At 39.0% G+C, this 12,670-nt stretch overlaps 1 protein-coding gene across 10 annotated transcripts in view; it reads left to right on the forward strand.

Annotated features, from left to right (window-relative positions):
• TEC (tec protein tyrosine kinase) overlaps positions 1 to 12,670 on the forward strand; it is a 154,118-nt gene that overhangs the window by 128,914 nt on the left and 12,534 nt on the right. For all 10 annotated transcript variants that reach the window (XM_024132031.2, XM_055085990.1, XM_055085992.1 and 7 more), the window contains 6 exons: positions 2,149 to 2,203; positions 4,487 to 4,566; positions 5,794 to 5,927; positions 9,213 to 9,287; positions 10,039 to 10,210; positions 10,332 to 10,548. In XM_024132031.2, coding sequence (XP_023987799.1) covers positions 2,149 to 2,203; positions 4,487 to 4,566; positions 5,794 to 5,927; positions 9,213 to 9,287; positions 10,039 to 10,210; positions 10,332 to 10,548 — 733 coding nt within the window. The remainder of the gene's footprint in view (positions 1 to 2,148; positions 2,204 to 4,486; positions 4,567 to 5,793; positions 5,928 to 9,212; positions 9,288 to 10,038; positions 10,211 to 10,331; positions 10,549 to 12,670) is intronic.

The following is a 12,670-nucleotide window of genomic DNA, read 5'->3' on the forward strand; positions in this document are numbered from 1 at the left end:
CGCACGCGGGCTGGCATCTGGGCGGCAGCTCTGTGGCTCACCACGTGTGCATCGTTCTTCCCGACAGGATGCGTTCAGCAGAGCCACTCTTGTCTTTCCCTCCTTGCCTGGTGATAGGTATCATGGAAGAGGAAGAGAAACCACAAAGAACTGTTGGGAAATACTCACCACGAGATGACTCATCTTTTGATTTGTTCACCACTCCTTCCTCCTTTCCTTCCTTCAACAGACCCTTCAGGGTCTGAGTGTATATCCTAGGGAGGAAGACATCCTTTCTGGGGAAACGGCAAATACCATACAAATGACCACTTAGAATAGGATTTGTGCTGTGGATTATTTTTTCTTTCCTTATTTCTTTTATCCCTTCCCAGGAGCTTGAATATACCAAGTGTGGAAAGGACCTTTTTCTTTCTCTGAGTATCGAATTTCTCTTGAGAGCCACAATCTAGCTTTACTGATTTCTTGCATCTGAACGTGAGCCTGAGCCTCCATCGCTTACTCTCACTGTGAAGATGTGGGCTTGGATCTCCTGTGATTAATAAAGAGAATTTTATTTTTCAATCTTTCAGGTCCTGCTGGTTTATAATGCATAATGAGAGCTGCAGCTACCTTTTCTAATTAACTTTTATGATTGTTTTTGGTATCCTGACAAATACTTCTTCTATCAATGGGAAAGCTTTAGGGACAGAATCCATTCTGTTCTCCTCATTTATTTTATTTCTCAGTTGCATTCAGAAATTGATCAGAATTTAAATTTGCAATTTTGTTGAACTTGGTCTCAGTTCATAAAGTGGGGTCCACAACAATGAGATCTTAATACCCACAATTCTGAGGCCTGGTTAATCACTTCAGCCTCCAAATAAAATAAGTTTTTGGCTTGTGTTGAGATTATAATTTGTGTTTGTCCACTCCAACTGCATAAAAGAATCCAGACCAAAAATGATCTTGTATTTTTTTCTTTGTATTTTTCACTTCCTCAGTCAGGGAAGGCCTTTGTATTCGCTTGTCTCGGGGTGTTTGCTGGGCCAAAAGCAGGTGCTGTTTCTTTTATAAAAGGCTGAGGCAGTGGTGGAAACTTCACAGGTTTAGAGGGGCCAAGCTGGTTTCATAACATTGGAATCCATGGGAAATAGGACTGTGATGGAGGGTTCTCTGCCGACTAAAGTCCATCTAGAACAAACCACACAAAACAAAACAAAAACCCAAGTTTAAAGCTGACAGTCTGAGTTCATCTTCTTTGGCCAACTTGCTGATAATCCCCTGGAGAGCATGGGCTGAGGGAAGCAGGGAGAGGAGACTACCTCTGAGGATGAGGTGGGAGATGGCAGTATCCATCTCCTTAGGAAAGATTTCTCAAAGGTTAAGCAGGGGCACCCATATGCAGGGGCTTGGCACAGAGTGGTGGGAGGGCAGGTGCCACTGCTTGGCCCTGGCGGGATTCCTACAGTAGACCTTCGGAGGGCTGCCAGGGGTCGGGGCTGTGCTGGAACCAGTAAGTCTGGAAGACCCAGGAGGCCTGCTTGTCTGTTTTGCTCTGTTTCTTTCAATACTTGGGACCTTTGTGACGTTTGTGGGGGAGGCTTCATGATGATTTGAGATGAAATCTACTGCCTGTTGGTGGGACGGGGGCTTGGGATTAGATTTAATTGGAATCCAAGACAATAATGTGGTGACATTTCCTGCGTATTTGAGTCAGTGGGGTAAAATTAATTCTTGCTATTATTATAATAGTTAAAAATTGGAAATGATTTTTATGTTAAATAATGAAGAATAGCTTAAATAAATGATGGCGCATCCAGACCGTGATGCACAGGACTACATTGCTTTGCAAAGGTGTGTATCGTATACTGTTATATGAAAAATTCAGGTTCTGATATAGCAAGTGTAGCTTGACCTCACTTTAATAAAGAAAATAAGAATGTTGGCATACATATGTGTCTTCATAAAAATATGGGTAGAAAAAGTCTGCCTGTATGTGTATCCAAATATTACTAATGGTTGTCTATATTATTGAGATTATGAATGAGGTCTTGTTCTTATTTATTGTTTGTTATTGATGAGTAATATTATCAATACCTTGCTAATCCTAAAAAGAAAAAAGAACAATTTAAAAAACCTGAGGCCTTAAACATATCTTTTTCTGTTCAGATGGTATTGCAGAAATACTAATAGAAGCAAAGCAGAGCAACTCCTTAGAAGTGAAGTAAGTGTTTGTACTTGTCTTGTGGGTTTGGTTTCAGCACAAAATCAATTGTAATGAATCCCTGATTAGTAATTCCACCTACCTCTGTTTCTAAAGCCCCAAAAATACTATGGCGTAAGTACAAGTTTTGGTTTTTTGAAATCATTTAAAAGTGAAGACTGCTCTGTTAGTTTCCTGGGGCTGCTCTAACAAAGTACCACAGACTGAGTGGCTTAAACAGCACGAGTTTGTTGTTTCATGGACCTAGAGGTTAGAAGCCTGCAATCCAGATGTCAGTGGGTGTGGCTCCTTCTGGGGGCTGTGAGGGAGGGATCTGTCCCAGGCCCCTCTCCTTTTCTCCCCGTGGTTCTTCCCTCTATGCATGCCTGGCTCTGTGTCCAAATTTCCCTTTTATAAGGACTCCAGTCATATAGGATTAGCCCCCACCCCCACCCCATGACCTCATTTTCACTTGATTCCCTCTGTAAATCTCCACAGAAGATCACATTCTGAAGTACCAGGGGTTAGAACTCTGAAGTTTGTTTTTTGAGGGGGAAACAGTTAAACTCATAACAATAGGTAATAGCTATATGTGGACAACATTTCTGTACTGTTTCTTACTGATTTATCATTTGCTACCTTGATATTAGTACTTACATGTGTTTTTCCTTTTTGCTTGAAGTTCTTTGTTTTAAAATAGTTTACATCAGTGTTACATGCTATCTTTTATAAATTAAGTTTTAACACAGTATTTAGTTGTCTTTAGAAATGTGCTAAAATTCTTACACTTTACAAAGAAATAAAGTGGAAGGATGAAATCTACTATAGAGGAAACTAAGTGGACTTAATGAGGAGACCACCTGAGTCTAGCTGTGACTTTTCTAGTGTTTTTTGCATCTGTAAGACGGAGAGGTTGGATTAGAAGATGACCCCTACTGTTCTCTGCACTTATGATCTAGTTATTCTATTTAGTAATTGCTCCCAGTCTTTTAAACCTGTGCTTTCTCATTTTATCTCCTGCTTAGTATCCACAGTGGAGGTTTAGTTGGACACTTCTTTCTGTAGTTTATGTTACGAGAGCAATAGCAAGTACTTTGCTTGATTCAGATGACACGTCACCTCTCCCTGCCCCTCCTCCTCTACAGGATTCTTACACGCCTCCCTGGTGACCTCACAATGAGAGGCAGCTCTAGGGAAGTGGGTAGCTAGAAGGCCTGGGGTCCAAATCCTGGCTCTGCTACTTACTAGCTGTTTGAGTTGGGGCCAATGTCCAACTTTTCTGTGCCCCATTTCCTTACCTGTAAAGTAAACAGGCAAGGAGATAACAATAGTACCTACCTCATAGGACTGTTTTGAGGACTGAGTAGCTCCACATATTAGAACGTATTAAAACAGAATAAGTGTTCAATAAACATGTTTTATTGATCAATTAACTGTTATGATCATTGTCCCTAATTGTTTTTATCAGATTTATTTGTGGGCCTTTATTTCATTCCATTGTCTTTCCTAGGAATAAGAAGAAAATTTATTTTAATCTGTTAAACACACTTTCATTTTAAAGCAATTTCAGTGCTAGAGATTGACTGTGGCATTATTGGTGGAGAGGTATTTGAGGTTCCTAGCTTCTGTTTCTTGCTCTTAGGCTAAGAACCTGATGAGGATTTAGCTTTTGGTCATTCAGTGTGTTGCTGCCTTTTGGTTTTCTCTGCTTAAGTTGCTTGTGCCTCTGTCTCTCCTTTCGTAAAGAGTGATATTTAACATCGATTTCCAGGGGAATTAAGGATTTTTAAAAATATCTTCCTATAAAGAGCACTGAGATATTTACAGGAAAAATGCTGTGTGGATAGAAGATGATATTGAGTTGGGATTCAAGGCTTAAAGCAAATATGAAAAATGTACGAAATGAAACCCAGTCATTAAGAAATACATTTTTCAGTAACTGTTTCCCCACATGTCCAGGACATAAAGGAATTGCAAAATTTTGTCTGTTAGTTCTGGAAGGACCCTGAGAGATTGTCTTGTTGAAATGTCTCGTACTAGTGTGTGTGAAGAGTTGTGATTGTGGGGAATTATGAGTGTGCTTTCTTTAACTAATCTCACGGTTCAGTAATGTGAAGTGGAAGGTCACATGGATGGGAGACAGTTATGTGGATCACTTACCTGTTGGTAAGTTGTGCTTCTCCAAAGCAGATTTTCTCGGCAGAGGATAATAATCATAAAATCATAAGACTGGGTTCTTGGATCTTCTCTGTGGCATTGGTATTTGTTGTTGGATTGAAAAAAAATTTTCTTCTTGGATTTTAGGATAAAGAAGGTGGTTTTATGGTAAGAGATTCCAGTCAACCAGGCATGTACACAGTCTCCCTTTATACAAAGTTTGGAGGGTAAGTAATCTCTCTCTCTCTCTCTCTCTCTCTCTCTGCTTAAATTCAGAGTTTTTATATGAAGTTCTTATATAGTTTATGTGTATTCCTAATTTTCAAAAAATAAGCTACAATTCAGCATTAAAAAAATCTGAACTTGATTTCTAAAGTCTATAACATTTTTATATTCATATCTAGTAGCTTTCCTCATTTTCCATATATATATTTGTTCTGAATGACTACAGAAACTTTAGCAACATTCCACAGATAATTACTTTGCACTGTGCTAGGTACTAAGGATACCACACTGAGTCAAGTAGACACAGACCCAGCCCTCCAGTAGCTTAGTGAGGGCTTCTTTCAGACAGGCAAACAGGCAGTGATGGTATATGTGAGTGACTGCTATGCAGGGAGGGCAACCAACGTGTGTGTGTGTGTGTGTGTGTGTGTGTGTGTGTGTGTGTGTGTGTGTGTGTGTGTGTGTGTGTGTGTGTTTGTATGTCGGGGTGGGGGTGGGTGGTACATAGCCCAGACACATCTGAGTTTGGCATTAACCTTGTCTACTGACATCCAGTGTGAGACCTGACGGGTGAGGCAGGCAAAAGTTGGAGAGAGGGAAATGTGTTTCTGACACAGGAAATTGCCTGGACCTGGAAGTGAGGGAGCACTTGGTGAGCTGACAGCAGTGTATTGTAGCTGGATTGTAGAATGGGAGGGGTAGGGGGAAGGGAGGAGAGAGAAGCCTGAGAGGTAGAAGTGGAAGACACGTCATGTCCATGTCAAGGAGTTTGAGCTTTATCTTCACAGCGGCAAGAGTTCTCTGGAAAGGATTTTCAGCAAGAGATGACTCAGGAAGATCTAAGATACCTAAAATAGAATGTGTACATGATTTGTACGTCTAGTTTATTAACTTTTAGAGGTCTTCTGGACATTTGCAACACCAACAGCAGGGACAAAAAACAGTATCCAGCTAATAGCTATTTTAAGACTTTTAATTGTTGGTAAATGGAGTTTTGGTAAATGTTCTCTTTCACGATCTCATGCAAGGGACCAAGTATCAGTTATCAGTGACCACTTTATAACTTCCATCTGTTAATTTGAAAGGTGAAGCTAAGAAGAACATGGGGAAAAATAAAATTTGTGTAGGGAATAGAGGGGGCCATATGTAGGGACCCTGGTAGAAAACATCTTAAGGGTGAAGTTACATTATTCCAACTTGGTTCTAACACATTCTGATTTTTGTTACAGAGAAGGCTCATCAGGTTTCAGGCATTATCATATAAAGGAAACAATGACATCTCCAAAGAAGTATTATCTGGCAGAAAAACATGCTTTTGGTTCAATTCCTGAGATTATTGAATATCATAAGCACAATGCAGCAGGTAAGTGAGCTGTTAAAACCTATTTCAAATATAAAGTAGTGATTAAAATGATTAGACATTGTGATGAATTCTTCCTTGAGCAGGTTTATGTTGTAGTTAATTGTAGAAAGTGATTGATTTAAAATTACTGCATATTAAGGAAATGATATATACAAAGAGAAATCAGAAATAATAACTCTAAAGAAGCCCCGTCTTGACCTTAAAACACAAGTTATCCTTATTGTGTGTGGCAAACGTTCACATCTGCCACATACAATACAAGGTCTACATCCTTGGTACTGACAAAGGTTCTTTGCTTGACCGAACTTTAGTCAGGCTCCTGGACCATCTCCTGGGCCCATCTGTACACTTTCTTATAAAATCCAGTTTTGGCAATAACCCTGCTAAGTCACTTTAACCAGAACCCCTTACCCTTGAGATTTGATGTCTAATTACCCTCAATAACTGGTCGGGTTCCTCGCCTTCCACCATCCCCCCGGGTAATGTCTGGGTACCCTGGCTTATTTCAGCAAGAATCTTGTTCGATTAGTTTGTCCAGAACCACTCTAAGCCCTCCCTGCGTTGATGTTTCTTTTAGTAATTTTCCATCCACTGATTCCCCACCCTTCTCCTTGGCTGTGAGTTCTCATTTGTCCAGGCTGTATTTGGAGTCGGGCCCATCTCTCTCCCCCGCTTTAAAATCCCATTGCAGTGGTCCTTATACCTATCACAGTGGTCCTGAATAAAGCCTGCTGGACCATCTTTAAAAGCGTCATTGAATTTTTTTTTTTTCTTTAACAGTACCAAACTAAAATCCAGTGTATGTCTATGTCACAGCTGTCACAGAAGCTGCCAGATGAGCAGCATAGGTTTAGGCCTGTGTTAGAGGCTTCCAAAGACTAGCGTAAGAGTGTCCCAGACACGTCTTCCATCTTCCCAAATCTTTGCTACACTTAACTACCAGAGTGGGAATAAACCAAACATCAAAAACAAAACCAGAAACCACATTTGTGCCCTTGGAAGCTCCAGAGGATGAGATAGAAAGATTTCTAGCCTTTGACTTCAAAGATGTAACTGAGCAGGGGTTAGCCAAGCATCCTGCCCAATTTATGGAAAATTAACTTTTGAAATTTTATCGAAGGCCTTTGCCAAGTCTGTTGCTATTTGTGACTCTCTTCACGTCTCTCAGATAATGATAGGAACAGTTACTGAGATATAATTTACACACCATAAAGTTCACCCACATGATGTGTACAACTCAGTGATCTCTAAATTAGTATATTTACAGAGTTGTGCCAACTATTACCATAATCTGAGGTCATTTTCAGCATCCCCTGTGAAGAAATCTTGAACTCATTAGCAGTCACCCCTTAGCCCCTTCCACCAGTCCTGCCCTAGGCACCCACTAATCTACTTTCTATCTCTACAGATTTGCCTATTCTTGACATTTCATGTAAATGGAATCATACCATATGCAGTCTCTTCTGACTAGCTTCTTTGAGCATAATATTTTTGACATTCCTCCGTGTCGTAGCCTATATAAGTACTCCACTCCTTTTTATTGATGAATAATAATCCATTGTGTGGATTTTGTTTATCCATTTTGTATCATTCATCAGTTGATGGACATTTGGGCTGTTTCCACATTTTGGCCATTATGAGTAATGCTGCTGTGAACATTTGTGTACAAGTTTTTGCATGAAACATGTTTCATTTCTTTTGGGTACTAACCTAGGAATGGATTTGCTGGATCATATAATAACTCTGTGTTTAACATTTGAGGAACTGATTTCATATCAATTTGTCCCCTGAAGAACTTTTTCTTATCTTTTATTCTAGTCTTTTTCAGCATTCACATTCCCCTATTTCTTTCTTTTTGTTCTTGTGTGAATTTTTATGCTTCACCATTATCTCAATTCACTCATTTCAGAAACATGTATTAAGTGCCTACTGCATGCCAGGAACTATGCCAGACTGTAGGGATACTATGGTGAACTCGATGGCTATTGATCTTGTCTCTCCCAGACCTTAACATCTGGTAGGGGAGACAGAGAAGTACATAACAATATTAAATTACTATGAGATATGCTGTATTAGAGGGAATACATAGTGCTACAGGTGTTTATAGGAGAAATACCTGGGATTTCTTACTTAGTACTGTAAGCAACTTAAGTTAAAGGATTTAAGGTACCTCACTGATTTCCAGTAGTTGTGTTATTCCCAGTCGTTAATATTGTAGAGCCCAATTTTTATGCTAAGATTACAAATGCTGAGTTATGTCAGGTGAATCACTTTAATTTTAGTAGACTATTGTAATTCCATTTTATAATTCAAATCTCATACTGGAAAAGAACATGAAATAATAATTGATAATAATTGTTGGAAACCTTTAACATCCTTTAAAGTGTTTGCAAGATGTTGCAATGTTGCAAGCATTATCATGCTAGCATAGTGCCTGATAAACACTGTATTTAAAAAAAAATGTTGAATGAATAAAAACGTATATTTTAAAAATATGAAATTGTCGGCTCAGAGAGTAGTGAAACTAAGCAGGACCCTGTGGGGGCCTTCCTGGGTACAAAAGCTCCTCTGTGTTTCCCGTTTCTTGTTTGGAAAAAAAAAAATGACTTTAATCTCCTAAGCCTTTCCCAGACTCCAAAGAGCAGGCTCAAGCAGTTAATGATTAGAGTCACAGGACTCCTAGTTCCTCCTGAAGGGATGTAGATAACAATCTGATGCATATCTTAGAGTTGCTCTGCAGAAACTAAGACCCCCATCCAAGTGGAGGATGGTGACTACATGCTGACAACAAGCAGGTAGACCCCAGGCTGGTTGGAACCAGAAGGTTGATGATTGAGATTCCTGAAACACCACCCTGTTACCTACCGTCGGCCAATCAGAAGAAGGTCCACGAGCTGAACACTTGTCTTACTACCCTCTCCCCTAACAATGCCTTTAAAAACCCTTGTCGAAGGTCCTTGGGGAGTTTGGGTCTTTTGAGTACAAGCCCCCCGTTCTCCTTGCTTGGCCCTGCAATAAACCTTTTTCTGCTCCAGACTCCGACATTTTGGTTTGTTTGGCCTCACTGTGCATCAGGCACACAGACTTGGTTTTGACAACAGTAGGATCATCTTCCTTCCTGCCTTCATTTATTTTTTGCTAGCATATAGCAGAGGGCTATATATACACAAAGAAGATGAGCACTAAGTGAATAAATGAATGAATTTTGTAAGTGAGTTTCTAGTTTCGCACTTTACCATGCAGAATGATTGAGTGAATTCAACTGTAATACTCTTTGATTTCTAGGACTTGTCACAAGGCTGCGGTACCCAGTTAGCACAAAGGGGAAGAATGCACCAACCACTGCAGGATTCAGCTACGGTAACTCCTTTTGTAGTTGCATGGCAAATTTTCCTTGAAAAGAACCCGTTAGCACAAGACCAGTTTAGATGTGTAGGATTCCACATAGCGGAACTGTTTTTATATAAGTTTACCGTGTGAGATGTTAGATGATTACACTTATAGCTGTAGTAACCCTAGGTTTTCTGTTTTCATCATTATTCGTTATTTAGTAGAAAACTGTCTGTCAGTGAAAAATGAGCATTACCATGTTACTTCTAAAATAAATCAAAGCCTTTCCTGCTTCTCACTGGGCTTGGTTGGCTACTCACAGGAAAGTAACGACGGAGGTAATAGAGAAGACATGCAACTTGATTGTCTTTGTGCTACTGGTGAAAGCCTTTTAAACAGGTTAAACTCTTTCCAACTTGATGGAATTGAAAAAGAAAAAAACTTCAGGGGGAGGAATGGTAAAGGAGGAAGTATTTGTTTAAAAAAGGAAAAAGTACCTTTAACTTTCAATCTCCATTATTATTAGCCTATTGTGCAGCATCTTCTTGCCTTCTTCAGTTCACTTTGCTTTTATTGTGACAGCTGAGAAGGGGTCCATCCTCCCCAGAGGGAGGAAAGCCACCTTCTGTCGCTTATGGGCAGTTTGCAAGTCTGCTCTGTGTTGGTAATTGTATTACCTTGTAAGTTTTAGATTGACCTTGGTTATAGTTTCTTTGTTTCTCACTGATTCCTACTGTATTCTCCTGATTAAATTTTATCACTTTCCCCCTCTGTCTCACAGAAAAATGGGAGATTAACCCGTCAGAGCTGACCTTTATGAGGGAGTTGGGGAGTGGACTCTTTGGAGTAGTAAGACTTGGCAAATGGCGAGCTCAGTACAAAGTAGCCATCAAAGCTATTAGGGAAGGTGCCATGTGTGAGGAAGATTTTATAGAAGAAGCTAAAGTAATGATGTAAGTTTCTATGTTTTTGCCAGTTCCCCTTTTTGTATTAAAAAGTGGCCCCTTGCCAGCTAACACCTCTGGTGGTTTCTTTCCCTGCAGTAACTCTGTGTATGCATGACTTCCCTCTCAGGAAACTGACACACCCGAAGTTAGTACAGCTTTATGGTGTATGCACCCAGCAGAAACCCATTTACATCGTTACCGAGTTCATGGAAAGGGGATGCCTTCTGAATTTCCTCCGACAGAGACAAGGCCATTTTAATAGAGATGTGCTGCTGAGCATGTGTCAAGATGTGTGTGAAGGGATGGAGTACCTGGAGAGAAACAGCTTCATCCACAGAGACCTGGTAATCGCAAACCACCTGCCTTCCCATCACCAGCCAAATTCCTTTGTAATCTGGGTCAACAAATGAGCAATGACGTGTTCATACCCAAGTTTTGTTCTCAACAATATATCACCATTACTTTTAAATGTGGTAAATTTAACTTGCCCCATAGTTTTAACAGAAAGATCTTTATTAAATCTAATACATGTAGTATATAATTACATAGGTACCTGCTTATTAAATCATACATAATTACATAGGTAATATTTCCAAGTTAGTTACCATGCATTACATTTGGTCTTCATAAGAATCCCATGAGATAGCTAATCATAACAGATTTTATGACCACCATTGTCTTATAGATAAGAAAATTAGCATCAGAGAAGTGAAATGACATGCATATGGTGATAAATGGGAAGTTAAGAGTTGACTCATCCTTTGACTAAGTCCTAAGCTGTTTTCCATCTCACACAGTAGAAGCTGAAACTATAAAAGAAATCCTTTTGTTCATTTTCTTCACTGGAAAGAGATGGAGTCGACGTTAACTCCAGAAAATACTAGAAAAACTAATCTATTACTGGTTCTAAATTATTGTGATGGAGGTGCTTCTTAATTTTTCCTCTCTCTTACTCTGTCTCCCTCTCTGCTCCACTCTTTTTTTCTTTCTCTTTTTCTTCTCTGCCTAATCTTCCCAAATGTGTCTATTTTCAGTATGTTGGTAGAACCGTTAGTCCCTGTTAAAGTATACAATACTCTACTATTTAACTGTAGTCATCATGCTATATCTTAGATCCTCAAAACTTATCTTGTGACTGAAAGTTTGTATCCTTTGACCAACATCTCCATTTCCCCTAACCCCCCAACCCCTGGCAATCACCAGTATAGTCTTTCTTTCTGTGAGTTCCATTTTTTTTCCCCTTAGAGTCCATATATAAGTGATAGCATATAGTATTTGTCTTTCTCTGTCTGGTCTGTTTCACTTAACATAGTGTCCTCCAGGTTCATCCATGTTGTTGCAACTGATGAGATTTCCTTCTTTTTTTTATGGTTGAATAATGTTCCATTCTATGTATATATATATACATACCACATTGTCTTTATTCATTTACCCATTGTTGGACACTTGGGTTGTTTCCATATCTTGGCTATTGTGAATAATGCTGCTATGAATATAGGAGTGCAGATATTTCTTTAAGGTACTGATTTTGTGTTCTTCAGCTACATACTAGGAAATGAGAATGCTGGATCATATATATGGTAATTCTATTTTTAATTTCTTGAGGAACCTCCAAACTGCTTTCCATAGTGGCTATACCAATTTGCATTCCCACCAACAGTATACAAGAGTTCCTCTTTCTCCACCTTTTCTTTTTTTTTTTTTTTTTGCTATTTCTGAGATACACATTTTAAAGTAATAACTAGAATTATGACTTATAACATTATACCAGAACATATAAGATTTTTAGGAATTTCATGTAAAGTCTGAAACATTTATATTAACATATTTCCATACAAATAACCCAAAGAAAGATTAGTATTAGTTGTTTATTTTTTTTTAATTTCAGAATTTTATTTTATTTTTTTTTTTCTTTTTTTGTTTTTTTTAATTTTTGAATTTTATTTTATTTTATTTTTTATACAGCAGGTTCTTATTAGTCAATTTTATACACATCAGTGTATACATGTCAATCCCAATCACCCAATTCAGCACACCACCACCACCACACCCCCACCACCACACCCCCACGGCTTTCCCCTCTTGGTGTCCGTACTTTTGTTCTCTACATCTGTGTCTCAACTTCTGCCCTGCAAACCGGTTCATCTGTACCATTTTTCTAGGTTCCACATACATGCATTAATATATTTGTTTTTCTCTGACTTACTTCACTCTGTATGACAGTCTCTAGATCCATTCACATCTCAACAAATGACTCAATTTCATTCCTTTTTATGGCTGAGTAATATTCCATGGTATATATGTACCACAACTTCTTTATCTGTTCATCTGTCAATGGGCATTTAGGTTGCTTCCATGACCTGACTATTGTAAATAGTGCTGCAATGAATATTGGGATGCATGTGTCTTTTTGAATTACGGTTTTCTCTGGGTATATGCCCAGTAGTGGGACTGCTGGATCATATG

The sequence above is a fragment of the Physeter macrocephalus genome, chromosome 7 (assembly GCF_002837175.3).
Source record: "Physeter macrocephalus isolate SW-GA chromosome 7, ASM283717v5, whole genome shotgun sequence".
Classification (NCBI taxonomy): domain Eukaryota; kingdom Metazoa; phylum Chordata; class Mammalia; order Artiodactyla; family Physeteridae; genus Physeter; species Physeter macrocephalus.